Genomic DNA, 24,356 nt, shown 5'->3' on the forward strand with positions numbered 1-24,356 from the left:
TCACTGAAAACCTGCAGCAATGGGTAAATACGTCTTGTTTTTGTATTTTTCTTCTTGACCCTCTGTCCCTGACTCACCTCTGTCCTGCGTCTGTCCTATCGGCAGCCGGAGGAGTCGGACCTTCCCTACCTGCCTCCACTGAGAGAGCCCAACGTCTTCATGGTTCCTCAGGGGATCAAACCTGTTCTGCAGAGAACCGCCATTGAGGTATCGTCAAGATCTTTCCTAACCGGTATTGCTGTGTTCTGTAATTAGCTTACGAGCTTGGATTAATAATGAAATACTTCCTTACCGTCCTATCAGATCTTAGCGTGGGGCGTTCGGAACCTGAAGAGCTTCCAGTTGGCCAGCGTTACCTCCCCGAGCCTGCAGGTGGAGTGCGGAGGCACCATGGTCCAGAGCTGCGTCATCCGCAGTGTGAAGAAGAAGCCCAACTTTGACGTCAACAGGCTCATCCTTGATGTGGTGAGAACACGGAGTCTTACAGTTCTTTCCACGTACAAACACACACATCACACACACACACACACATTTAATCAGTGCAGAGGCTTTAAAGGCTAATGAGACGTCGGCTGTGATGTGGTTGACGTCGGTCGTTTGTCATCATCAGAGGAGCCACAATAACGGCGGCGGGGGAAAAGTGCAATCGTTAACTGTTCCTTTCCTTCTTCCAACAACACGTAGAAGACGTAGAGGGAGGGACGCCGAGTGTGGATGTTGGCAGACGCCGCGGTTGTCGAGGGAAAAGGTTTCTCCAGTTGTAAAGATTCAGGGTGGAGGGCCGCTCCCATGTTGACCAGTGGGACCGTTACTAATGCAGAGGGTGGGGCTCCGCATCATGGATGTGGCCGTTTTACAAACGCTGACTGTAGATGCTTTCAAACCGGCCGTCGCTGTAGAACAAGGCCACAAATGTCCTTCGATCTTGTGCCTCGTAAACCAAACGATGTGCGTATTTAACCCTTGAAGGGACGCACCATCGATCCAGATGTGGCTCTAATACCGTTAGAAACGTCCAGGACTCAGCAAATTCATTTTTTCTGCTCCATCGTGGGTCGTGCAGGTCTCAAATCCAGAAATCAGGAGTGTGTGAGGTCACTGGATTCTGCAGTTCCCCGCAGCATCGCTTAGCATCTTTAGCATCTTTAGCATCTCTGAAAGAAGCCCACCACTCACATGTGTACAGTCAAAATGAAGCTGATGAATATAGTGAAACATTTAGTTGCTCAAGAAGCAAACACTTTCCTTGGGAGGTGGTGGAGACCAAAATGGAGCTAAAGTGAGTTTATGAGTATAGTTTAAACTCACATCAGAGCTGAAAGTTTGTTGTTGTTGTCTCTTCTGCCCCCAAGTGAAGTGACAGAGGGAGTTTGGTCAAAAGTACAAAAAAATACAACATGAAGTTTGTCAATTTCACCTAAAACATAAAGTCAGTGTGAACAAAAGCTCCAGAAAATTGCCTTGGTGTGTATCCACGCTGCTGACAGGAACAATTGTAGGTTTGGTTTAAAAGCTTTTAACTTCCAGCGTCAGGAAGCCGATCCGAGCCGCGTCCACCGCAGTAATGATGCCCTCTTGTGTTCCCTCCAGTCCTCAATGTGCCCGGGAGACCCACAACGCTCGGCTTCTCTGCCTCCACTCCAGATTGCAGCAAACCACAGGAAGACGCAATTAAGTGTGTTGTTTATGTGGCACCCAAAAGACCCAGGCTGTGGTGACGCTTTCAACGGGGAATAGGTCAAAGCTGGAGGAATGTCACCGCAGGAGCAGATGCTTTCCTCGGTTGCCTCGGAGCAGCTGGAGTCTGCGACGCAGTAAAAGACTTTATTTGCTTTATTGTTACAGCAAATAAACAACTGGAAATTTGCTCTTCCTCGTAGCTAATTACTTATTTTGTGGTTCAGAGACATTGTTGGTCAGAAATCATTAGATGGTTGGAGCCTGTGTGGGGGGGAGGGGGGGGGGGTCACTTAGTGTCAGCGGAACATTTTCTGACAATGAATTCCCTCGAACTATGCTACTACTTTTATCCGAGTCCCTTGGGTTTGGTCGTTCCTGCCCTCGGAATAGCTCTGAGCACAGTAAACATTAATTGTAATGGTTTTATTTTGATCTTGTAGATGAGCCATCTGGGTTTTGAGCCCGATGAGGTCGCCCCCCCCAGAACAAAACAGAACAATAAAAGTAACCGAGGGTCAGAAGAACCGTTTACTTGCTTCTTTATAATCGTTGAACATCCAGGAACTTGAATATCACAAAGAGCTGTGGGCAATAAACTCAAAAGACCAGGATCATGTTTTGCTCAAGTGATGATTCATCACTCTGACGCCGCCCCCCCCACACAAACATTCACTGCTCATTCAAACATATTGATTCCAGCAGATGAATTTACATCCGCTTCAGTGTTTTCTGATGAAAACTGAAACATGGAAACATCACGCAGGGTTTTTCCCTCCCAGCAGCTCCACTGAGTTTAATGTTAACAATGTTAAGTTCTGAAGTTGATCACCTCCGTGTTTCACTGTGACAGCTTCGAGCAGACGATGGAAACATTCCGATGGTTTCCCCCTCTCGATGCAGAATCCTTTCGGTCGTCACTTTTCATATGAACAGGACTGAGGTCGTGTGTTGACCACCGCGCGGCTGCGACTGCCTCCACCGGACCGTGGAAATATGCACATATATTTTCCCCTTAAAATCCAGCCCCTGAACCGGCTCCAAGGATTCGACGTTAACAATATTAAGTCGTCTGCGTAAGTGCTTTCGTATGCGGCAGGAGCAGAGAGAAGAAAATGTCATGTGCATAGTTTCCTCACATGGAACTCTTTGAAGGCTCCGACCACAAACCTTCAGCTCTTTCACTTTATTGTGAGTTTAGCATCATCAAGCTCCACTCGAGCTTCTATTAAAGCCACAGAGGTCAAACTGATTTCCTCCTGTTTTTCCCCCCGAGCAGTCGACAGCTATATTAAGAATGTGGTCGCCTCTGTAAAGACGTGACAATCGAGTATTGAGCAGCCGCACCTCAGCTCTCTGTCTGACCCAGAGTCGTCTGATGGAGTCGAACGAGTTCCGTCACGTCAGCGGTTTGTTCTGACGAGTGTCGAGAGGCTTCTTGAGTTATCAGCTCCGAACCACGAGTGATGGTCTGTTTGTGTTGTGAAGCTTCGACGTGTGTGTAGCTTAAGATGCTCACCTTCAGCCGCTCTAACGCAACACGACAACTTGGACTTTGTTGTCGTTTCTGTTTTTAGTAAAAGTTAAACAAACGACATATGACATGTTAACTAGAAGAAATGTTTATGTGGCTTTGAGAAGATCAACCTTTCTTCTTCCTCTTCCTTGTCCTTCTCTCCGTCCCTGTGCAGAGACTTCCATGCGAGGAGCTCTACATGCCGCCCATCATCATCAAGGTCATCGACAACCGTCAGTTCGGCAGGAAGCCGGTGGTCGGCCAGTGCACCATCTGGTCGCTGGAGGAGTTCCGGTGCGACCCGGAGGAGGAACGAGCAGCGGTGGAGGAGGAGGAGGGCGAGCAGGACGGGTGGAGACGTAAGACAGACAGATAGATGAGGACGTGTCTCCAGCAAAGAGGCAAACTGATGATGAGGGTGTTTGTTGTTGTGTGTTTGTTGTTGTGTAGGTGAGACGCCTCATTCCATCTCTGGGGAGGTTTTTGTTGACATCGATGATGAGGAGCCACTGGTGCCGGACCAGGTAAAACCATCTTTCTGAGCAACAGCGCCCTCTGCAGCCACACAGGGTCATTGATTCTGTTAGCCCCAGTGTGCGAGCGATAAGGTGATCACACACAACCCAACTGAACACTGGATATTACCCATGATCCTCTGCTTCCTGAAGAGCTGTAACATATCCACCAAACTCTGTTTAGAACTCTTTATATTTAAATAGATATAAACTCTGGTTTTTAATGATTCACAAAAACTTTACTGAAAGTATTAGTGTGTGTTTCAGGCGTGTAAAGGGCAAATATGAAACACTCACTTTCCACAGGGAACCTCTGTGTGTGTGTGTGTGTGTGTGTGTGTGTGTGTAATGGCATTTGTACAGTCTGATTAAAATAATGTGTGTGTCCGTATCTTAGTCTAAGTGTGTGTGTGTGTGTGTGTGTGTGCAGCAGTACAGCACAGCAGCATAAATAAACATGTTCTGACATGAGGACATGGCGACCGGCTCTGCGGTCGGGGGGTGCAGCGGGCGACCACGAGACTCGCGCTCGTCACCGATCATGAACATTTTCTCTGTCCGGGGTTTAAAGAACTTTTTCTCTTCTCTCCAGTTTCTCTCTTTCTCTCTTTCTCTCTTTCTTCGGGGTTGTGTTAGAAGTTGGAGCGATACGATATAATTATGTTTCTGGCACCAGTTCATCCTCTGAGGGTCGTTAGTGATGACGGAGCTTTTTAGATTAACACGTCTGCTGCAGAGAGACGGGTGAGAACATGGGGACAGTGAAGGTCTGTGTTGGTGAGGAGCCGGTGGAGGAGCCGGTGGAGGAGCCGGTGGAGGAGCCGGTCGTAGGAAAATGTTCTGCTGGTGTGTTTGAGAGCTCCGGGTTTGAAGGTAATGAGCTGCAACATGGAAAAGCAGCCGACCGGAGCAACGTTCAAACACCAGGAATCTGTGCAGGACGTCTGAGTTCTCAGGAAGGAATTCCAAACTCCTGAGTCCCGTGGACCTCCTCACGTCCCTCACGTCTTCTTCTCCTCCTGCTCCTGACCTTTCCCTTCTCTCTTCATCCTCCTCTTTACACATCAGTCTACAACCTCTTTTCTCCTCACCTCTTCTCCTCTCCTCCTTCTTAACAACTCTTATCTCCTCACTTTCCACCAAGTCCTCTTCATTGCCTTCTTCACCTCATCTTCTCGTTCCTCTCACCCTTTCCTGTACTCTCCTCCTCTCTTGTTCTCCCCCTCTTCCTAATTCCTTGATTTCCTCTCCTCCTTCCCTCATCTCACCCTTCTCTCTTTCTCATTGTCCTCACCCTTCCTCTTTCATCCTCCTATACTTTCTTCTTCTTCCTACTCTCTTCTCTTTGTCCTCTTCTTTACACATCAGTCTCCCATCTTTCTTCTCCTCTCCTCTTCTCCTCTCCTCCTTCTTAACAACTCTTATCTCCTCACTTTCCACCAAGTCCTCTTCATTGCTTTCTTCACCTCATCTTCTCGTTCCTCTCACCCTTTCCTGTACTCTCCTCCTCTCTTGTTCTCCCCCTCTTCCTAATTCCTTGATTTCCTCTCCTCCTTCCCTCATCTCACCCTTCTCTCTTTCTCATTGTCCTCACCCTTCCTCTTTCATCCTCCTATACTTTCTTCTTCTTCCTACTCTCTTCTCTTTGTCCTCTTCTTTACACATCAGTCTCCCATCTTTCTTCTCCTCTCCTCTTCTCCTCTCCTCCTTCTTAACAACTCTTATCTCCTCACTTTCCACCAAGTCCTCTTCATTGCTTTCTTCACCTCATCTTCTCGTTCCTCTCACCCTTTCCTATACTCTCCTCCTCTCTTGTTCTCCCCCTCTTCCTAATTCCTTGATTTCCTCTCCTCCTTCCGTCATCTCAACCTTCTCTCTTTCTCATTGTCCTCAACCTTCCTCTTTCATCCACCTATACTTTCTTCTTCTTCCTACTCTCTTCTCTTTGTCCTCTTCTTTACAAATCAGTCTCCCATCTTTCTTCTCCTCTCCTCTTCTCCTCTTCTCCTTCTTAACAACTCTTATCTCCTCACTTTCCACCGAGTCCTCTTCATTGCCTTCTTCACCTCATCTTCTCGTCTTCTCTTCCTCTCTCTCACCCTTTCCTACACTATCATCCTCTCTCGTCCTAATTCCTTGATTTCCTGTCCTCTATCCTTCCTCTCACCCTTTTCTCTTTCTCATTGTCTTCACCCTTCCTCTGTTATCCTCCTCTAGTTTCCTCTTCGTCCTCCACCTCTTAATCTTCTCCTCCTCCTCTTCTTTTCCTCCCTCTCTCTTTTGTCTCATTGAAGTTCCTCCTTGTGATTACAGAAGGGAAAATGTGACCCCATGTATCACATACTGTTGATGTGTGTTGTGTTGTTGTTGTGGTGCCGGTGGGTTACGGGATAAAACAAAAAGAGAGACACAAAGAAAGGAAGAGAGGGTTTGAAGTTGATGAAGGGAACAGGGAGGTGAAGAGCGACAGACAAACCACAACAATGGAGAGAGAGAACTGGGGGGGGGGGAGGAGAACATGAGGATGCCCTTTGATGAGCGACCACATTAAACAACTGTGTGATAGATGGAGACGGACAGAGAAGAGGAAGAGAACGGGTGGAAGGGAATTAAAGGAGAGGAGTGTGACAGATGGTCACTGCGCTTTGTCTCTCTCTCTCTCTCTCTCTGTCTCTCTTTCTTTCTCTCTCTCTCACTCACACAATTTACTTGCACTGATATGATGACGTATGTGCTAAACTTATTTCCGTTTGTCTGTTTGTGTGTCTTTGTGTGTTTGTGTGTGATGAGTCCACACGGGGTGTTGAAATCAGTGCACACACCCTGCAACACCTCCCCCCCCCCCCCCCTCTCTACATCTGATTAAAGAGGCCTCAACACAACAGAAGTGATGAAACCGTGCGGACACATTTTGTGTTGTCAACAGAAAACGCTCTACACAACCAGCGACTTCACAGATTGTGACCACAACGTTTAATCACTCGTGTGTCGTCGTTTTAATTTGAAAGGGTGAAACCGTTCGGTCACCAGCCTCGACAAGAAGCTCTTTTGTTTTATTCTGATAAGGTTTAAATCTTTTTATTAGTTGTGTGTTTATCTGAACTCTGGCGGATGATCGTGGTTAAACACGGTTCGATGCCCAAAGGCTGTTTTGAGGCCTAACGAGGCTTTTGTGTGTAAATGTTTAGTTTCTGTAACAAACACAGGAAGAGGAACATCGAGGGATCTGGTGAAAGATGAATTCAAAAGAGACCCGTCTCCAGACCGTGGACATACATGTTCATTAGAACACGTCACACACAGGCCGCCATTATGAGTGTGTTACAGGTCTCCTCAAGTATCTACAGCAAACAAGTGAAACAAAGTGCGACCACACGTTGTTCCCCTCGCCCTCGTTGTGTGTGTTCACGCTCGGTGTGTGTCCTCGCCCTCTTCCTGTCGTCCTCCTCCGTTCCCCCATGTGCTCAGCTCCTCCGTGACCTCATGTAAACACGTTGTGTTTCTGATCCCGGGCTTTGTCGCGCCCGATCAGCGTTAAGCGAGCGCCGCTGTCGGCACCTCAGTGGCTCACTTTTTCCCCCCCGCTCACAAAACCGATTTTGATTAATTGTCGCTGCTTCGAGGGGAACGCACAACGGTGACGGCTGATGTGTTCTGTGTGTGTGTGAGTCACTAATAAGTCTGCTGATGTTAGTCTGTAACATCTGATGGTGTTAGCGTAACACAACAGTGTGTTTCTAACACTACACACCCACTGTCTGACTGATTTCCTGTTTAATGCAACTTGTCTTTCTGCAAACGTCTGATCTCAGCAGCTGACCTGAGAGTGTGTGTGTGTTTGTTATGTGTGTGTGTCCCAGTTTGCAGACGGAGCCTGTTCAGCTATCATTAACCTTTCAGCCTCTAGCTCCAGCCTCCATGTAGGTAACACACTCATCTTCTAACTCATGTCGGCCATTTTCAAGCATGTTTCTTACATTTGTCTTCTTTAATCTCTGGTTTTACAAACATCCATTGAATTGACCTACTTGGTTCTATGTTCTGTCAGATCTGTGCACATTGGCAACAAGCAGAAATACTTTATCTATCTTTTTTAATCTGACGCAGCAAACCACACACGTGATGCATGGATCTAACGGGCGTCATTTAATTAGAGCTTTTGAGAAAAAAGCACAACTACCTTCAGAGGTCTCTTCACATTTGATAAAAGTGTTTAATAAGGGAAGAACTGATTCAAATTGATGGTTAAAAGTTATTTGAGTTCTTATCGCACAGATTTTTGTTTGTGTTTATGATAAGTTTTAATTTGATGAGTTATTTGATGTTATGAAAGCTAGTGATTGACAACTGAAACCGATTATTGGTTGAGTGCACTTATCGATCAGTAATCTTCAAATCACTGTGCTTCATCAGCAGAGATCCAGCTTCAGAGGGAAACCCTGTTTATTAATCAAGTTTATTTTGACTAAGACTCTTAAATCGTTCTTTTCCTCGTGCAGCTTCTTTACATTTCTCCTCCTTGGTCTCGCTTCAGGAAAATTGAGTCAAGAAATCTGTTTTTTTTTTTTTTACAAAGCGCTGCTTGAGGAGCTTTGCGGTTTCAGAAGAAATCCGACACAGACCTCGAGCGGGCGACCACGCTGCCTGTTACATTCTTCCATTTTATTTATCCAAGCCAGGTCAATTTGGAGACTAAGCTTGACCCGGAGCAGACTGTGCACATAAATACACACATGCAGCCGGGCGCTCGGGCCTTGTCGCTCGACAGTAATTGGGGATGATTCCTTTCTCTCCAAACAAAGATATTTGTTTTATTAAGGGTCAGATATTGAAACCAGCCGAATTAAAGGCTCTGCTTTCTGCCTGGTCGGGGCCAAAGTCAACAGAGCTGCTACAGATCCTCTCCACCACAAGTCTCTGCAGGCAGACAGTTGCTAAAGACCGAAGGAGGGATGGAGTAACGAGGGAGGGAGAGAAGTGGCGGGAAAAAAGAACCAGAGCGAACGAAAAGAAGGAGAAAAGGAGGAGTAGGAGGAAGGCTAGTATCTCGCCACATGCAGAACTCAGAGCAGGTCAGGGGCGGACGTCTGATGATTCCCAGATTACTGCACCAACCTAGAGTTTGCCTTCCGAGGCGGATCAGTCAGATTCAGTTTCAGAGCTGGAACGCTCTAGAAGCTCGGCTGTCGGGGGGGTCACGGCTCATTCAAGCCTCTCAGGCGCACACCCCACTTTGAGACATCTGAGATCACACGTCGCTCGGGTGGAAAATGAAAAGTGCGTCACGTTTCATCGGCAGCGATGATTCCGTTTGTCAGGGATCGAACCGGCGGCTGCTCTGGTCTCCACGTCCCCCCCCCCTGTGTCGGAGAGAAGCCGTCATGTTGCCTCCACACGATGTGGCTCTCGTGTCCATGTTTTCTATCGGTGACGGGTTTGTGAATGTGGCTCGGCTCCGCCATTAATTCCCATCAAAACTATCCCAGTTGGTTGCCAGCCACCAGTCAGGTTTGGTTAAAGTCCCAGTCTGAAATGTTGTAGTTTGCGTCTCGTTCCATAAATCCTGACTGGGCGGCTTCAAACCAGAGAGACTCACTGAACTGGCTCCGGGCCACGCTCCCAGTTATGATCCCTGTAACGACACTGGGACCAGAAACAAGACGTCAAAAGAACTCAGTAAATCATTGTTGTTTTTCCTGCTCTGCTGATTTCAGCCTGGGACGGATGGAGGCTGCCGCTCAGCTCCGGAACCCGACTGTAAGCAGATTGTCGTCTAAATGGGTTTGTGTATTTTCTGATTAACCTCGGGAGCTGGACTTTAGCTCATTGGATACTTTAGTTTATTAATAATGTGATGTAGGAATAATTCAGGGTTTTAAGCTTCTTTCGATTAATTTCACTACAACACTAACTCCTTGTTTCATCTTTAAAACCTGCTTTCACGTGGTTTCCTGCAGAGACAAGTGTTTTGTAGGGAATCAGTGCAGGTTGATGTCATTTGGAGCAAGGTCCCGCCTTCACAAGCTCACTTGACCAATGATGAGTCAGTCTCAGCTGTCAATCATGATGTTTTAACCCGTCTTTATAGCATCAAATAACGAATTGATTGGTTCATGTCCCATTCAGGAACATCTTTATAAAGTCTATGTTGTTAAAATCAATCCAGCCGATAGTCTCTGGTTGTGATTCCACCGATCACCTCCTCCTCCTCCTCCTCTGACCTCTGCCCTCTGACCCCTGACCCCGCTGTGGAAGGGGTTTCCCCCTCACACAGGGTGTTTATGAAGCCGCTCGGAGCTCTTATGTAAATCCCGTCTCTCTCCGCTCGCTGAGTTCTTGGCAGTGCCAGTCTCGGTCTGGTTAGCCTGGCTTTCCCTGCAGGGCGTAATGATAGGCTGCAAACCACACTGACACCCTGAGCAGACCGCTGCAGCCTGTGTGTGTGTCTGTGTGTGTCTGTGTGTGTGTGTGTGTGTGTGTGTGTGTGTGTGTGTGTGTGTGTGCTCGATCCTGACTCCATGCTTAATACACGGTGCAGCCTGTAACGCTCCACCGGCCGCCGTGATCTGCCTGAATCAGGAGTCGTAGACTTGAGTGTACACACCCTCCCACACACTGGTGGGCGCACACACACACACACACACACACACACACACACACACACACACACACACACACACACACACAGTTTCTGGCGCCCCTGTCATCACTGCTTGGCACCGGTTGCACACAGAGGACGCATTAACACACACCAGACACTTCACGCCTCAGACACTGAGCGCCATGCGTGTGCGTGCGTGCATGTGTGTGTGTGTGTGTGTGTGTGTGTGAGTGTGTGTGTGTGTGTGAGTGTGTGATGGGTTTGTTCAGCGCCACGTGCTGCCCTTTTCCATGCCATGCTGCCACTTTGGAAAAATTAGGAATTCCATCGTCGTTCCTGCTCTGTGTGTGTGTGTCTGTGTGTGTGTGTGTGTGTGTGTGTGTGTGTGTGTGTGTGTGTGTGTCTGTGTGTGCGTGTCTGTGTGTTTGTGTTTGTGTGTGTGTGTGTGTGTGTGTCTGTGTGTGTGTGTGTGTGTGTCTGTGTGTTTGTGTATGTGTGTGTGTGTGTGTGTGTCTTAGTTGGTGAGAAGTAGGAGAAAGGTGATTCCACACCAAACCGGTGCCATAAGAGCACTTTTGTTCTACATTTATGCCGACAAACACACACACATTCGCACGTGCACACAAGCACACACGCACACACACACACACACCAAGGAAAAAGTGGTGAATGCGTCACAAGTGTGTTTTCAGCCGGAGCGCTCCTCAGAGGGTTGAAGGTTGTAGGGCGGAGACGGGTCGAATCCAAATGTATGTTTTTGTGTGTATGTGTGTGTGTGATCTGTCCCCCTGGTATTCCCCATCTTTGTAGCAGTCGGTTAGTCGTTCCCTCGCACACACACGTGCACACACACACACACACAGACACACACACGTGCACACACGTGCACACACTTCTCTCTTGTTGCCAATGTGACCAGACTTTTAGTCAGCTTGACGGATGGAGCTGCTTCACACTTGAGAGAAAAGAAAATTCTTGATAAAAGCAAATAACAGGGTTTCATCCAAAGATGTTATATATCCCCCCCCACCCCCCCCACCCCCACCGAAAACCATATCATATAAAATACAAGGACTTGAGTCCAAACCACAGAAAGACATCAGTCAACATTTCAAAATAAAGAGATTTTCTCCTCCAGAACAGAAGGACATTGTGAGCTCTGGCCTCAGGATGACTCATCGCTGAGACTCCAGCACTTTAGAGATTTTATTTAGTTTTCAATTATTTATTTATTTTAACAAATGGCGTTTATATTTCACTTTGGATTGAAACCCTCGCCCTGTTATGAGAATAACTATTAATACACGTGTTGAAAAGCTACTTAGAGTGTTTTTAATCCTGTAACTTCAGCGTGCGGTTGCGCTGTGTCAGCGTTTGTGTGTCTGCATGTGTGAGACGAAATCTAACGTGTGTGTCTAACTTCTCTTTCCCCCTCTGACGTGGACACTAGATGGTTCCCTGGGTAAGTTGGAGAGCAGATTTTTCATTCTATGCTTTATGCTCAGTGAGATTTATCAGTGCATGATATAACAAAAAGAGGGTCACTGGCGGGGTGGTAGAGCGGGTTGGCCACAGGTTCCTGAGGTGTTGGTTTGAATCTCGCCTCTTCAGAAACCTTCTTGTGTTAAAATCGACACATATGGAGGCTGCATGTGGCCGCGTGTTCCAGAGAAGTGATGGAAAGCAGCAGGAGGATTCTCTTCCTTCATATACACACTTTTATTTTATTATTTTTTGTCGTAGCATGTTCCTCGGTGTGTCCCGGCCGGTTGTGTTCACTTTGTGTGTGTTTCCATCCCGGCGTTGCCCGTTTCCATTGCCTCAGAACGCCCATATACAATGACCTTCATGCCACGGAGCCACCAGAGGCAGGTTTCACTTGTGTTGACGTGAGTTGGCCGAGGTCACGCTGCCAATGCGATCACTGGAAAAAACCATGAAAAGCCGGTTTATTAAGTGAGCGGCTCCACAGAGGCAAACTGTGGAGCTGTGAAAGGTCAAAGGTCGTTGGTGGAGTTAGGACCTCAGACAGAATCATGTGAAATCGATGATGTGCTTTTTATTTGAGCTTTTGTGATGAGATGTGAAATCTTGCTTCTCCAGATCAGTTAGATTTTGAGTGTCCCTGAATGTCTCCGGTTTGTTGCCGACCTCTGACCTCTGACCTGTGACCTCTGACCATGTGACTGACAGGGGGAGGAGTTCATGGACTGGTGGAGCAAGTTCTACGCCTCGACCGGAGAGAAGAACAAGTGCGGGACGTATCTGGAGAAAGGCTTCGACACGCTGAAGGTATAAGAGAGTGTGTGTGTCTTTGTGTGTGTGTGTGTGTGTGTGTGTGCGTGCTTTATTTCAGACAAGTAGGTCCATCACTGTAAAAACGAAAAGGAGGTGAAGATAAATAAAGAGGGAAGATGAAGGAAAGAAAGAAAGATGGAGACAGTGCAGCTCTTTGTTCCACTGCACTAAACCAAACATCACCATTTAAATCTCGTTTTTGCCGTTTTGCCAGTTCTCTCCATCCCTCCATCCCTCCATCCCCCCATCCCCCCATCCCTCCATCCCTCCATCACTCCATCCTCTCCTCCTCTCTTCTCATGCCCCGTCCTCTCAGCCCGGCGTCCCCACATTTTTTCCGAAAACTCCGATGACTCACCCGCGGCGAATTCGCTTCGGGGACGCCACACTGGGACGTGTGCTTGGGGGTGGGGGGTGGGGGGGGGGGTTGGGGGGGGTGGGGGCTCGATCACGTCAGCCGCAATTCAACGTCTGCCACGGTTCAGCCAGCGTCCCGGGAGCCACGCTCTCCATCACCGCCCACGCTCTCCTTAACCCTCGTCCCGATTCTCTCGGCCCGAGTGGCGACCTTAACCCCCCCCCCCCCCCCGCCCACCCCCCCCTTTTCGTCTGATGCTCAAACAAATGACGGATCATGTCAGGATTTGGCCGCCTTCTTATTGCTCTTAAATTAGACCTATAACCTCTCCCCTGAAAGCAGTTCCACTTCAGTGCAGCAGCTCCTCTCAGTTTTATTATCGTGTTCTCATTGCATCAAGCCGTTGTGATATCACTCCTCTACATGTTTCCTCACGTTCAAGCGACCGGCCGGGCTCCAGAGAGGCCGTGTCACGTCTTCTCCTGGAGATGAAAACATGGAGACGTGGCCGCGGCCGAACGACACAACAGAGAACAATAACAATCTGGCCCCGACAGTCACGACCCCTCGAGGCCCTTTCCGTCTTTCTAGCGGTTGTGTGTTTTATTTTTTTGGTTCAGGAGGCTTATTAAATGGTTTCACCGCGGCCGATGGAAACACATCTAAGTCGCTTTTGGAGTTTTTGCGACGTTTCAAAACTTTCCTCGAGATTTCACTTGACAGCTGGATGGAAACTACTGGGATGACCAATGAGCCACTGGTTCCAGCTTCGCCTCGCCCCTCTCCTCCTCCTCCTCCTCCTCCTCCTCCTCCTCCTCCTCCTCCTCCTCCTGCTCCTCCTCCTCCTCTCAGATCTGCTACTGTCGGGAGGAAGTGAGCCACTGTTTCCAACCTTTCCAGCCACCTTTACCTTCCTCTCACCCCCCCGCCCCCTCCCTCGCCCCTCTGCCCTTTGACGCCCGTCGGGCTGCTACTGTCGGCTGAGCCACAGTTTCCAGCGCCGGTCGGACACGAGGTGAAACTCGGCCGCTGCCTCCTCGTCTGCCACCTTCCTGGTTCTGTTTCCGTCCGCTGGGGAGGTCGGTTTTTAAATGAACCACGGAAACACAGCAAATTAGAAATCTCTTTAAAAAACCATGAGGCCAAAGGTTCATCCAGCTCAGATAGGGAGAATAAGTAAACAGAAGAAACCCTCCTGCGTCCTCCTGAGTGGCTTCATCCCAATTTCCCTTGTCCTCCCCAGGCGTCTTGTTCCCACCTGCTTCTTCCTTTTCCCACTCTCACCTCCTTTGTTCTGTCCTGTTCAATATCCTGTCCCTGTCCACAGTCGAGTCAGTTGGCTCGCCGCTCTCCTCCCACGCCATCACCCCCTCCTCACCTCCCTTCCTCCTCTCCTCCTCTCCTCCTTTTCTTCTCTGACTGTACAACTGTTTCCATCCTTGTTAGGACTTTGCTTCACGTCTCTCTCTCTCTCCCCCCCCCCCCCGTCACCTTCCCCTGACCTCTCCTCCCTGGTGATCATTACGACAGTGAGCCAGTGTTTCCAGACCTGACTCTCACACCTCCTCAACCTCAGCATCCATCTCCACAGAAATACTATTTTGAATATGTAATAACTTCCTTTTATTCCCATTTTGAGAAGAGAAACAAAAGACCTGAAGAGAAAAGAGAAGAGAGATACGGTTAAATAATAAGATAAATCAGTTGTGAGATTATTTAGCTCCTCTTCTTTCTCCTAAAGACCAAAGGGAGATGGAACATGTGACTGAGAAGCATCTTCTTTGAGTTCATCAGTCTTTTATGTTAAGCTACATTAGGTGGACGGTTGAAGCAGCTTCATATTTAGATATTATGAGTATTTGCTAAAATGATGAATTCTCAGGGTTGTGATTTTTCATGTTGATTTCTCGAACCTCTCGCTCTTCATCAGGAGCTTCTCCTCCTCTCCCCTGGTTCTGGGTTTGGTGTTTGAATCGTGAAATGAAACCTTCAGCTGTTCCCAGACCTCTTCGTTCGTTTACATCATCCGCCCTCATCACTCGTTCTCAAACCCCCCCCCCCCCCCCCCCGCTGTCCTCACCCTGCTTCTCCAGCTCTTTCACCGACTGTACACCCTCCACGCCTCTCCTCCTCCTCCTCCTCCTCCTCCTCCTCCCTCTTTCTCCCACGTCGCTCTTTCCTAACTCACCCCTTTGTCCTTAATTAAATAAAAAGTGACTCGTTGCTTTCTCCCACATTTCAACTCATTTTAATAAATCAGTTGTTTTTCTGCTTTGGGAATCGAACACACCAACGATTCATCATATGAGGAGTGACAGCGCCATGTTGTTTTAAAATGACGTGTCATCAAATAATGGGAGTGCTGATAAACTGGGAAATTATAAAACAGTAGAGGAAAGAAAAACACGTGTCTCCTTTAATAAAGTTCAGCTTTTTTAAAGATAAACTTAAATAGATAAAACCCGGTTGAACACGCTCATCCCAACAATTCTTCTTCTTCTTCTTCTTCTTCTTCTTCTTCTTCTTCTTCTTCTTCTTCTTCTTCTTCTTCTTCTTCTTCTTCTTCTTCTTCTTCTTCTTCTTCTTCTTCTTCTTCTTCTTCTTCTTCTTCTTCTTCTTCTTCTTCTTCTTCTTCTTCTCCTCCATTTTAACCTTAACCTGGAATCCTCTCCCTCTTCTCAGCACAGTAGTGAACCGATGTTTCCAGCTTGTTTTCGAACTGTTCCCCTTTTCAGCTGTCACACACCGATGATAGGGAAAGAATGAGGGAATGTGTGTCTGTGTGTTTGTGTGTGTGTGTGTGTGTGTGTGTGTGTGTGTGTGTGTCTGTGTGTGCATGTGCGACTGATGTAAACAAACTAATGAAAGCCAATGAATCTCTTTGTGCGTTTGACACATGGACGCCCCTGCCCTGATACACTATGTACACATTTACACACACACACACTGTGTCGGGCCAGCCGCTGCAGTGCGACTCTAATTTAGTGTTGAGTCGCGCTTGGCTGTGGTTTTAATCCAATACCAGTGGAATTACATTGGACCATATTCAGCGATGAGGCCATGAAGTTACACACTGCCACAGTGAATAATTCACCTTAAGCCCAGAAACGAGTTTGTGTGCCTGAGCATATTGTGTAGATGACAACTTGTCATGTATTTATCAGGTGTTGTCGTCTCCTCCTCTTCCTCAGGTGTTTGAGCGGGAGCTGGAGAAGGTCGAGGAGTTCGGGGGGTTGTCTGATTTCTGTCAGACGTTCAAGTTGTTCAGAGGAAAGACTCAGGACGAAGGAGAAGATCCGTCGGTGGTCGGGGAGTTCAAGGTAAAGAGTTCACCCTCACGTCCAATCACAGATCATCACATGACCTCAGGCCTCAGCACGCCACCTGCTGATTGGCTCTCGTTTCCTCCACCAACAGGGCATGTTTAAGATCTACCCTCTGCCAGACGACCCCTCGGCCTCCGCTCCACCCAGACAGTTCAGGAAACTCCCTCCTAACGGCCTCGAGGAGTGTTTGGTCCGGGTCTACGTCATCGAGGCCCAGGGGCTGCAGCCCAAAGACACCAACGGGAAGGTAGGAGGAGGAGGAGGAGGAGGAGGAGGAGGAGGAGGAGGAGGAGGAGCACAAGCACATCGTTAACTGAAGACTAAAGAAATGAGTCAAATGAGGTCTTTGTGTTTTCAGTGTGACCCGTATGTGAAGATAACTCTGGGGAAACAGACCGTCAACGACCATGAGAACTACATCCCCTGCACCCTGGACCCGGTGTTTGGAAAGTACGTGACTTCATCTCTCTCTCCAGCTCGATCCACAAGGTCGCTGACGGACACTTCCTCTAATGAAACCACATTCAAATCTGCTGGATTCAGATTTTCATTTAGAACCTCAGAAAGATAGCTCTCCAGAGATCCATGGATTACTCCCTGGGATTTTAAGGAAGTGTGTGAAGATCCAAATAAGAATCTGAATCTAACAGAAATTAAATATCTGAATCAGTGGGTCGTCTCCTTTTTAAACCATTTAACACTGACTCACATTAATTATTCAGGTTCACTTCTTTTTTCTCTCTTACTATAAGAACCAGACGATCATGTGCAGGATTGTTTGGCCTCAGCAGAAATATGAATTTCTCTACCTCCCTCTCAGCCACATTTTCTGTGGACACCTGTAGGGGTCGCTACACTCACACTGATCACAGCAGCAGAACAGGAACTGACCTCTTTTCTAACCTGGAGAAGTTTCTTCTTCTGAGGTCAAATTAAATGTTCAGGTTTTTTTCTTCTTCGTCTCTTTTTAATCAGATGATATTTATCTCTGACTGCTCCTGAATATCACGCCTCATGAAGATCGTACAGCCAAACATCGAGTCACATCCTTGGTCACGTTGTACAAAATGATATCGACTGAGGTTAACAACACATCCCAAGAAACATCTCATCTAATCAAAGGTGATCACCAGGGGCCCAGAGGATCCCAGCTCTGACCCTCTGTCCATGTTCTTCTCCTCCAGGATGTTTGAGCTCCCGTGCTCCCTCCCCGTGGACAAGGACCTGCGGGTGATGATCTACGACCACGACATGCTGACCAAGGACGAGAAGATCGGGGAGACGGTGATCGACCTGGAGAACCGCTTCCTGTCCCGGCACGGAGCGCTGTGCGGCCTGCCGCGCTCCTACTGCCTGTGAGAGGACGCCTCCTTCACCAGTTCATCTGTCACAGGATCGAATCCACCTCGTGTTTTTAATGAGTAACAACCCCCTCTCTCTCTCTCTCTCTCTCTCTCTCTTTTGTCACGCTCTCTGTCTCTCGCCCATCAGGTCGGGGGTGAACCAGTGGAGAGATCAGCTGACCCCCCGACAGCTGCTGGGTCGAGCGTGTGAGAGACGGAACCTCCGCAGACCGGTTTACCAGGACGACTGTGTCCTCTTCAGAGGAGCCAGATACACAGCCGCAGACCTCGGTGGGTCACCACGCTGTGTGTGTCTGTGTGTGTGTGTGTGTGTGTGTGTCTGTGTGTGTCTGAGAGTGAGTGGAAACCAGTAAGACTGAGAGAGGCAGTGGAGGATCAAGTTCATCCATCCCTCCCTCAATTCCTTTTCATCCCCATTTTCCTCTCATTATCTCCCTCCCTTGACCCCTCATTCCTTACCTCCTTGCCTCCTTGCCTCCTTCCATCCTTCCTTACCTCCTTCCATCCTTCCTCTCCTCCATCCATCCTCCTCTTCTGCTACTGAAAGTGCAGAACTTTGGCAGAGGACAAAGTGGTGGAGGGAGAGGAGGAGAGAGGGAGGATGAAGGAGGAGTGGAGTTAAATCACAGGACCACCTGAAGAGCGGAGTGACGAGATAAATATTCAAGATTAATTTACACACACACACACACACACACAGACACGCACACACACACACACACACACACACACACACACACACACACACACACACATGTTCTGTGGCTGGTGTGCGATGCAAGGTCACGGTTGTCGTTTTGGTGATTTATGGTACAACTTTGTGTGTGTGTTTGTGTGTGTTTGTGTGTGTGTGTGTGTGTTTGTGCGTACGAGCCAAAGTCAACACTCGCGGTCGCTCTCGGTTACCGAGGAGCCGCCGCGTTCTCTTTCCACAGTTGCCGCGGTTACCGTGCGTCAGCCTCCTGTCCGTCAAGCGTCTGATTGGCTCCTCCCCTCCTCCCCCCATCCCTTTTTGTTACTCCTTCCCTCCTCCTCTATCTCTCCATCCTTAACCTTTTCTCTTTCCCTTCTTTTTCCCCCAAGTTTCCTGTTTCTTCTTCCTCCCCCCCCTCCACTCGCTTCTCTTTACACTTTTCTTCCCTCCTTCCGTTCACTCTCTCTGTTTCTCCCTCCCCCTCTCTTCATTTACCTCACAGTCATTATTCCTTCTACTCATTTCTAATTTCTATCACTCTTCTCTTCCTCCCCTCTTTCCTCCTCTTCCTCTCTGAGATGAGGTGACTCCCAGTTGACATTCATAAACTTTTGACGTCTGTTTGATATTTTCATTTTGTTTGGAAGCAGCAGAGTTTTTTCCTCGTGCGTTGTGATGCAGAGTGTGTGTCTGTGTGCGTGCGTGTGTGTGTGTGTGTATGAATAATGAATAATTCCTATGTGAACCAGTCCGCCCACTGTGCCGTCTTTCCATCCTCCACTTTGGGAGAGCTGTGACCTACACTTAAACCTTAACATGTGACTGTGACTGTGTGTGTGACTGTGTGTGTGACTGTGTGTGTGGGACTGTGTGTGTGTTTTCAGACGACAACAATGTGTGTAAGCGTCACCTCGGTCCACTGAAGGAGCGTCTGTCGCTCCACATCCTGAGGAAACTGGGGCTGGTCCCTGAACATGTGGAGACCCGGCCTCTGTACAGCCCGCTGCAGCCCGACATAGAGCAGGTAACACACGTTCGATTCCGTCACGTACGGGTCTGTTTCCGCCTCCGCCTCCACACGTCTTTTCATTGGCTGTCCGCTCTGTCCGTCAGGGCCGCCTGATGATGTGGGTGGACCTGTTCCCCAAGTCCCTGGGCCCCCCCGGACCCCCGTTCAACATCACGCCACGCAAGGCTAAGAAGTACGTACATGACCAATCAAACATGGAGTCCGTCAATCAATCAATCAACCTGTCAATCAGACTATGTCAATGTTCTTCTTCAGGTTCTTCCTGCGCTGCGTCATCTGGAACACCAGTGACGTCATCCTGGATGATGTCAGCATCAGCGGCGAGAGGATGAGCGACATCTACGTGAAAGGGTACGAGGAGCACCCCCCCCCCCCCCCCCCGTCTTCTCTTTGATCCTTATCCCCTCCAGTAGAGAACCCTCACTACCGTCCTCACTGTCTCCGTCCTGTGTCTCTCAGGTGGCTGGACGGTCACGAACACATGAAGCAGAAGACAGACGTCCACTACCGCTCCCTGGGCGGAGAGGGGAACTTCAACTACAGGTTCCTGTTTCCCTTCCACTACCTCCCAGCCGAGCAGCTGTGTGTGGTGGACAGGAAGGTAAGAGGGACTTGATCCTGTTTGTTAGCACCTAGCTGCTGAACAAACACAATCAGGTTAATAAGCTTTAGAATCTGAGCGGCAGGGATCTGGAGTGGAGCTGCAGTCGGGCTCTCGACCAATCACGAGTCCATCAATCATCAATGCACTCCATCACAGCTCAAGATCTTCCACCGAGACAAACCAGTTGAAATCCTTCATGTAACAAACAGATTTAACAATTTAAAAACCCTTCAAAATCTTTCTTATTTCAGCTTTTGCTTTCCTCCTCTTGTTTGATTCAGTTGTGTGTTTGATGGTTTTAACACAACCAAAACCGAGTTCAGAAACAAACACACACACGTATTTCAAGCTGCTCCAGTCACATCAAATAAAGTTTTCTATAAACACGTCGACACGGATCCAGGACTTGTGGCGAAACCATCAGACACGAGACCTCCGGACCAATCGGCCGTGATCTACAATTAACTGGATTAACGAGGTTGACGTGTTAACAGGGAGGACGAGTGACCGGGGGGGGGGGGTTATTGGATCTCTGAGACCCAACAGAAACACCGAGTGAAGAGCTAAAACAACATCGCACTGAAACGTGGAATAACAACGTGGCCGCCCTTTGCTTTGCTTGGCCCCGGCACCGAGCCTCTTTAGCCGCTCGCAGCCGACATGCTTTACGATGGCGTCCGCCGGCTCGGAGCAGCGTCCTCAATCAGGCGGCAGCTGAGAAGACGAGAGGGAGCGTTAAATAAGAAAGAAGAGGCAGGGTGGAGGGTGGGGGGGGGCCAGGAGCTGTGTTTATGACGCCTGAAGCCTGAAGCCTCGGCGGTCGGTGATTTAATCTCTGAGTCACCGGACGGATCAGCAGCGGCATCGACACCCCGGCCCCGGCAGCGTCACACTGAGACGGGTGAAGTCGGAAAAACCTCTGAATTATTAGTGTCCTTTTCCAGAGAAGTGACTTTAACTGATTCAGTTTCCACAGCTGAAGATTAGTTTCCCTGCTTTGAATAATTAAAACGACTTCTCTTCTGTCAGGTGGTGCCGCCCGTGCATTTTCTGTCAATCCATATTTAATAATGGATTCATCTCCACAGCCTTTTCAGAAGAGTTTCACAGATACGTAAACATCCGTGGAAACATCGGAGCCTCAACTCTGCTTCTTAGCCTCGAGGATTTAGACTTTACTACGAACCCATCAAACTAAATAATCACTGAATAATCTGAGGAGGGAAATAAGTGAGTGAGTAAAAATTGTTTTATTGGTTTGATCAGTGTGTAATTAAGTGGAATATTGTTGCCGCACTCGTATGCCAATAAAGTTTATTTGATTTTGAGAGCGAGGAGACGCAACACAACTCTGTACTGGCAACAAGAAGGAAGTTGATTGATGCTGTTAGATATTGTAGAGAGCAGCTACACACACACACACATCCATATGGCGTCCCACCCTCTCTGTGAAAGCTGTGGAGTGATATCTTAATTTACTTGGACTGAGTTTGTGGGTAAAGTGAGACACACAGACACACACACAGACACACACAGGGTGTTTACTGGTGTGTTGTTCTGACGTGTGTGAAGCACGAGGTGGATTTAGACTGGGATGTGGAGACTGAGTGTGAAGTCATGATGAACTCGACTCCATTCATCACTTTCACACAGAACCGATTGTTTCTGCGTATTCGCCAAAAATCTGATTTGTTGTTCGGGAAAAAAACGTAAAATGATTGAAGGTGAAACTTCGGAGAATAAATTTGCGATGACATCAGGACGCTCAGAGTTTCCAAGATGAGGTCTTCGTCTTCCTCGTGTCCTCGTCCTCGTCTTCCTCCTGAGGTATTTGGATTGTTCCGGTTAGAAACCTCATCAACACGTCTACAGAGAACCTCCAGAGCAACTCCATCAAACTTCTGGGTTCTCACATGCAGCTCCTCCAGAAGGTGTCAGGAGAGCGTTCAGGTCTGAAGTGTGAGAGTCACCTGATGGTCTGAAGGTCGACTGAGCGAATGGAAAGAGAACGAGAGGAAGGTGCTGGTGAGCAGCAGCTGCAGAGAGAAGTCCATTAGCTCCGAGGTGACACCGGGTTAGACACTGTCTGACAGCCCTGTGTGAGTCCACCAGAGGTGATAATAGCTTTAATACACACACAGACACACAAACACACACACAGCTCCATGGAAGTGGACATGTAGTGAGAGATGTGTCAGGGAAGTGCCGTTCCAAACTGAGAGGACACGTTTTCCCAGGATGCTTTGCTCTCGCTCGTCCTCATCAGACGCGGAGAACAATTAGAACTCAGGAAATCTTAAACACTCCCAGTGGATCCTAAAGAAAAGGATGAAAATGAAAGGTCAATAGAATAAAAATCAGTTTTTATGAGTAATATGATTATTGTGCAGCTGTGACACTTATGTTTGTATTCTCTCTCTCTCTCTCTCTCTCTCTCTCTCTCTCTCTCTCTCTCTTTCTGCAGGAACATTTCTGGAGCGTCGATAAAGCCGAAACCAAACTGGCTCCGAAACTCACCGTCCAGATCTGGGACAACGACAAGTTCTCCTTCGACGACTACCTCGGTAACACACACACACACACACACACACACACACACACAGACAGACACACACCACAGCTGTCAACACAAAAATACTTAAGTAGTCTCGGCTATCGTGTCCATTTTTACTGATTTCAATTTCCATTTAATTGAATATATTGAAAGTTTTACTGAAGATGGTTTGTACCTGTTCAAGGATTTTGGTTTTGGACGGTTCAACAGTTTCTCCAGATTTTCCCCGACGTGTTGAATCCGTCCAGTTTCTCCTCGTGTGCGACTGTGATCACATTTATCTTCAGAATCAACTCCCGTCCGTTTCCACTGTGTCATCACATTTCACAGAGAGGAAGGGCTTGTCTTAGTTTCTCTCCTCCACACTCGAGCTGTCAAAATGTCTGCCTTCCCTTCACCCCTGACGCTGCCCCCCCGCCGGGCCTCTCCTCTCTCACTCCGCCTGCCTCACTTCATCTTCTCCATCTCTGCCAGAGGAGAAGGAGGGATGACGGCCTGGAGATCGAGCTGGAGGAGGAAGATGAGGAATCCAGACTCTGATCTGGTCCTGTCTCTCCCCGTCCAGCCCTCTGCGCAGCGGCCATTTCTCCCTCCTCGTCCAGCCGGCGGGCGCCTCGCCACCTCAAAGCATTTCTTCCGAGCCGGTCTGTCGTCAGCTCGTGGGCTCGGACCGCCGGCTGCTGATGTTCCTGCTCAGCGTGAGGTTCAGACACGAGGCAGTTTCCTTCAATCACACCGTCGAGCTGCAGCCGACTCTGGAAAAACACTTCCAGTGGCCGACTGGTCTCTGAGCAGCCGTCCATCAAGCCCCAGCTCCTCTGAGCCCAACGTCAACAACCATCAGAACCAGTTTCCCAACTTGCCCTCACCGCGGGTTCCCCAGTAACTCACTCTGAACTCGCTCCTTAATAAGTCGTTAAGAAACAACTGTCCTCTAAGTGTCCTCGTTAACGACTGGTTTCACTGATGATGGTTGTGTTCACGTTGTTTCTGCTCCACTGGTTTTCATGGTGTGTATCTGTGTGAACATAATGTCGATGTCTCTTCAGGTCACCTGGTGTTCGATCTGAACCACATGCTGCGTCCGGCCAAGTCTCCGGAGAAGTGCGACCTGCAGCTGCTGCAGCAGTCGGGGGGGCGGCTGGTGTCGCTGTTCGAGCAGAAGACCGTGAGAGGCTGGTGGCCGTGCACCTGCGAGAAGAACGGGGAGAAGATCATCGCTGTGAGAAACATGCACCAGACAAAGACTCTATTACTGGTTTATTTGTTTACTGGTTAACTCCAGGACGCTCTGTGAGGATGTGTGTTTGCGTGGTCAGTAAATAAATGATGACACACGTGGTTGCTGTTGTTTCCGTGTCTCAGGGGAAGGTGGAGATGTCTCTGGAGATCGTGACGGAGCAGGAGCAGGAGGAGAGACCGGCCGGCCACGGCAGAGACGAACCCAACATGAACCCACACCTGGAGGAGCCTCAGTGAGACACACACACACCACACACAATCACACAATCATATACACACACACACTGCTGCAGTAACTGTGTCTTCTCCTCCCAGGCGTCCTGACACCTCCTTCCTGTGGTTCTCCTCCCCGTTTAAGACGCTCAAGTTCATCCTGTGGAGACGCTTCAAGTGGTTCATCCTGCTCTTCATCATCCTCTTCCTCATCTTCCTCTTCTTGGCCGTCTTCCTCTACGCCTTCCCGGCAAGTCTAGATTGTCACCACACACTTTGTGTTCATTATGTTGTGTGTACTGAAGAGGAACACATGAAGAAGAAGGTGGATGTGAGATAGTCTCGGCAGATTAGAGTATCTCAG

The 24,356-nt window shown here is 48.6% G+C and overlaps 1 protein-coding gene across 5 annotated transcripts in view; it reads left to right on the forward strand.

Annotated features, from left to right (window-relative positions):
• dysf (dysferlin, limb girdle muscular dystrophy 2B (autosomal recessive)) overlaps positions 1-24,356 on the forward strand; it is a 44,500-nt gene that overhangs the window by 17,217 nt on the left and 2,927 nt on the right. For all 5 annotated transcript variants that reach the window (XM_062383507.1, XM_062383508.1, XM_062383511.1 and 2 more), the window contains 19 exons: positions 1-23; positions 106-207; positions 304-465; positions 3,369-3,552; positions 3,644-3,717; positions 12,503-12,601; positions 16,157-16,285; positions 16,383-16,538; positions 16,650-16,741; positions 17,476-17,646; positions 17,783-17,925; positions 19,234-19,373; positions 19,463-19,551; positions 19,635-19,730; positions 19,839-19,980; positions 22,448-22,547; positions 23,587-23,759; positions 23,903-24,012; positions 24,095-24,242. The exon at positions 1-23 is cut by the window's left edge and continues 19 nt beyond it. In XM_062383507.1, coding sequence (XP_062239491.1) covers positions 1-23; positions 106-207; positions 304-465; positions 3,369-3,552; positions 3,644-3,717; positions 12,503-12,601; positions 16,157-16,285; positions 16,383-16,538; positions 16,650-16,741; positions 17,476-17,646; positions 17,783-17,925; positions 19,234-19,373; positions 19,463-19,551; positions 19,635-19,730; positions 19,839-19,980; positions 22,448-22,547; positions 23,587-23,759; positions 23,903-24,012; positions 24,095-24,242 — 2,333 coding nt within the window. The remainder of the gene's footprint in view (positions 24-105; positions 208-303; positions 466-3,368; positions 3,553-3,643; positions 3,718-12,502; positions 12,602-16,156; positions 16,286-16,382; positions 16,539-16,649; positions 16,742-17,475; positions 17,647-17,782; positions 17,926-19,233; positions 19,374-19,462; positions 19,552-19,634; positions 19,731-19,838; positions 19,981-22,447; positions 22,548-23,586; positions 23,760-23,902; positions 24,013-24,094; positions 24,243-24,356) is intronic.

This window comes from Platichthys flesus, chromosome 24 (assembly GCF_949316205.1).
Source record: "Platichthys flesus chromosome 24, fPlaFle2.1, whole genome shotgun sequence".
NCBI classification, from domain to species: Eukaryota; Metazoa; Chordata; class Actinopteri; order Pleuronectiformes; family Pleuronectidae; genus Platichthys; species Platichthys flesus.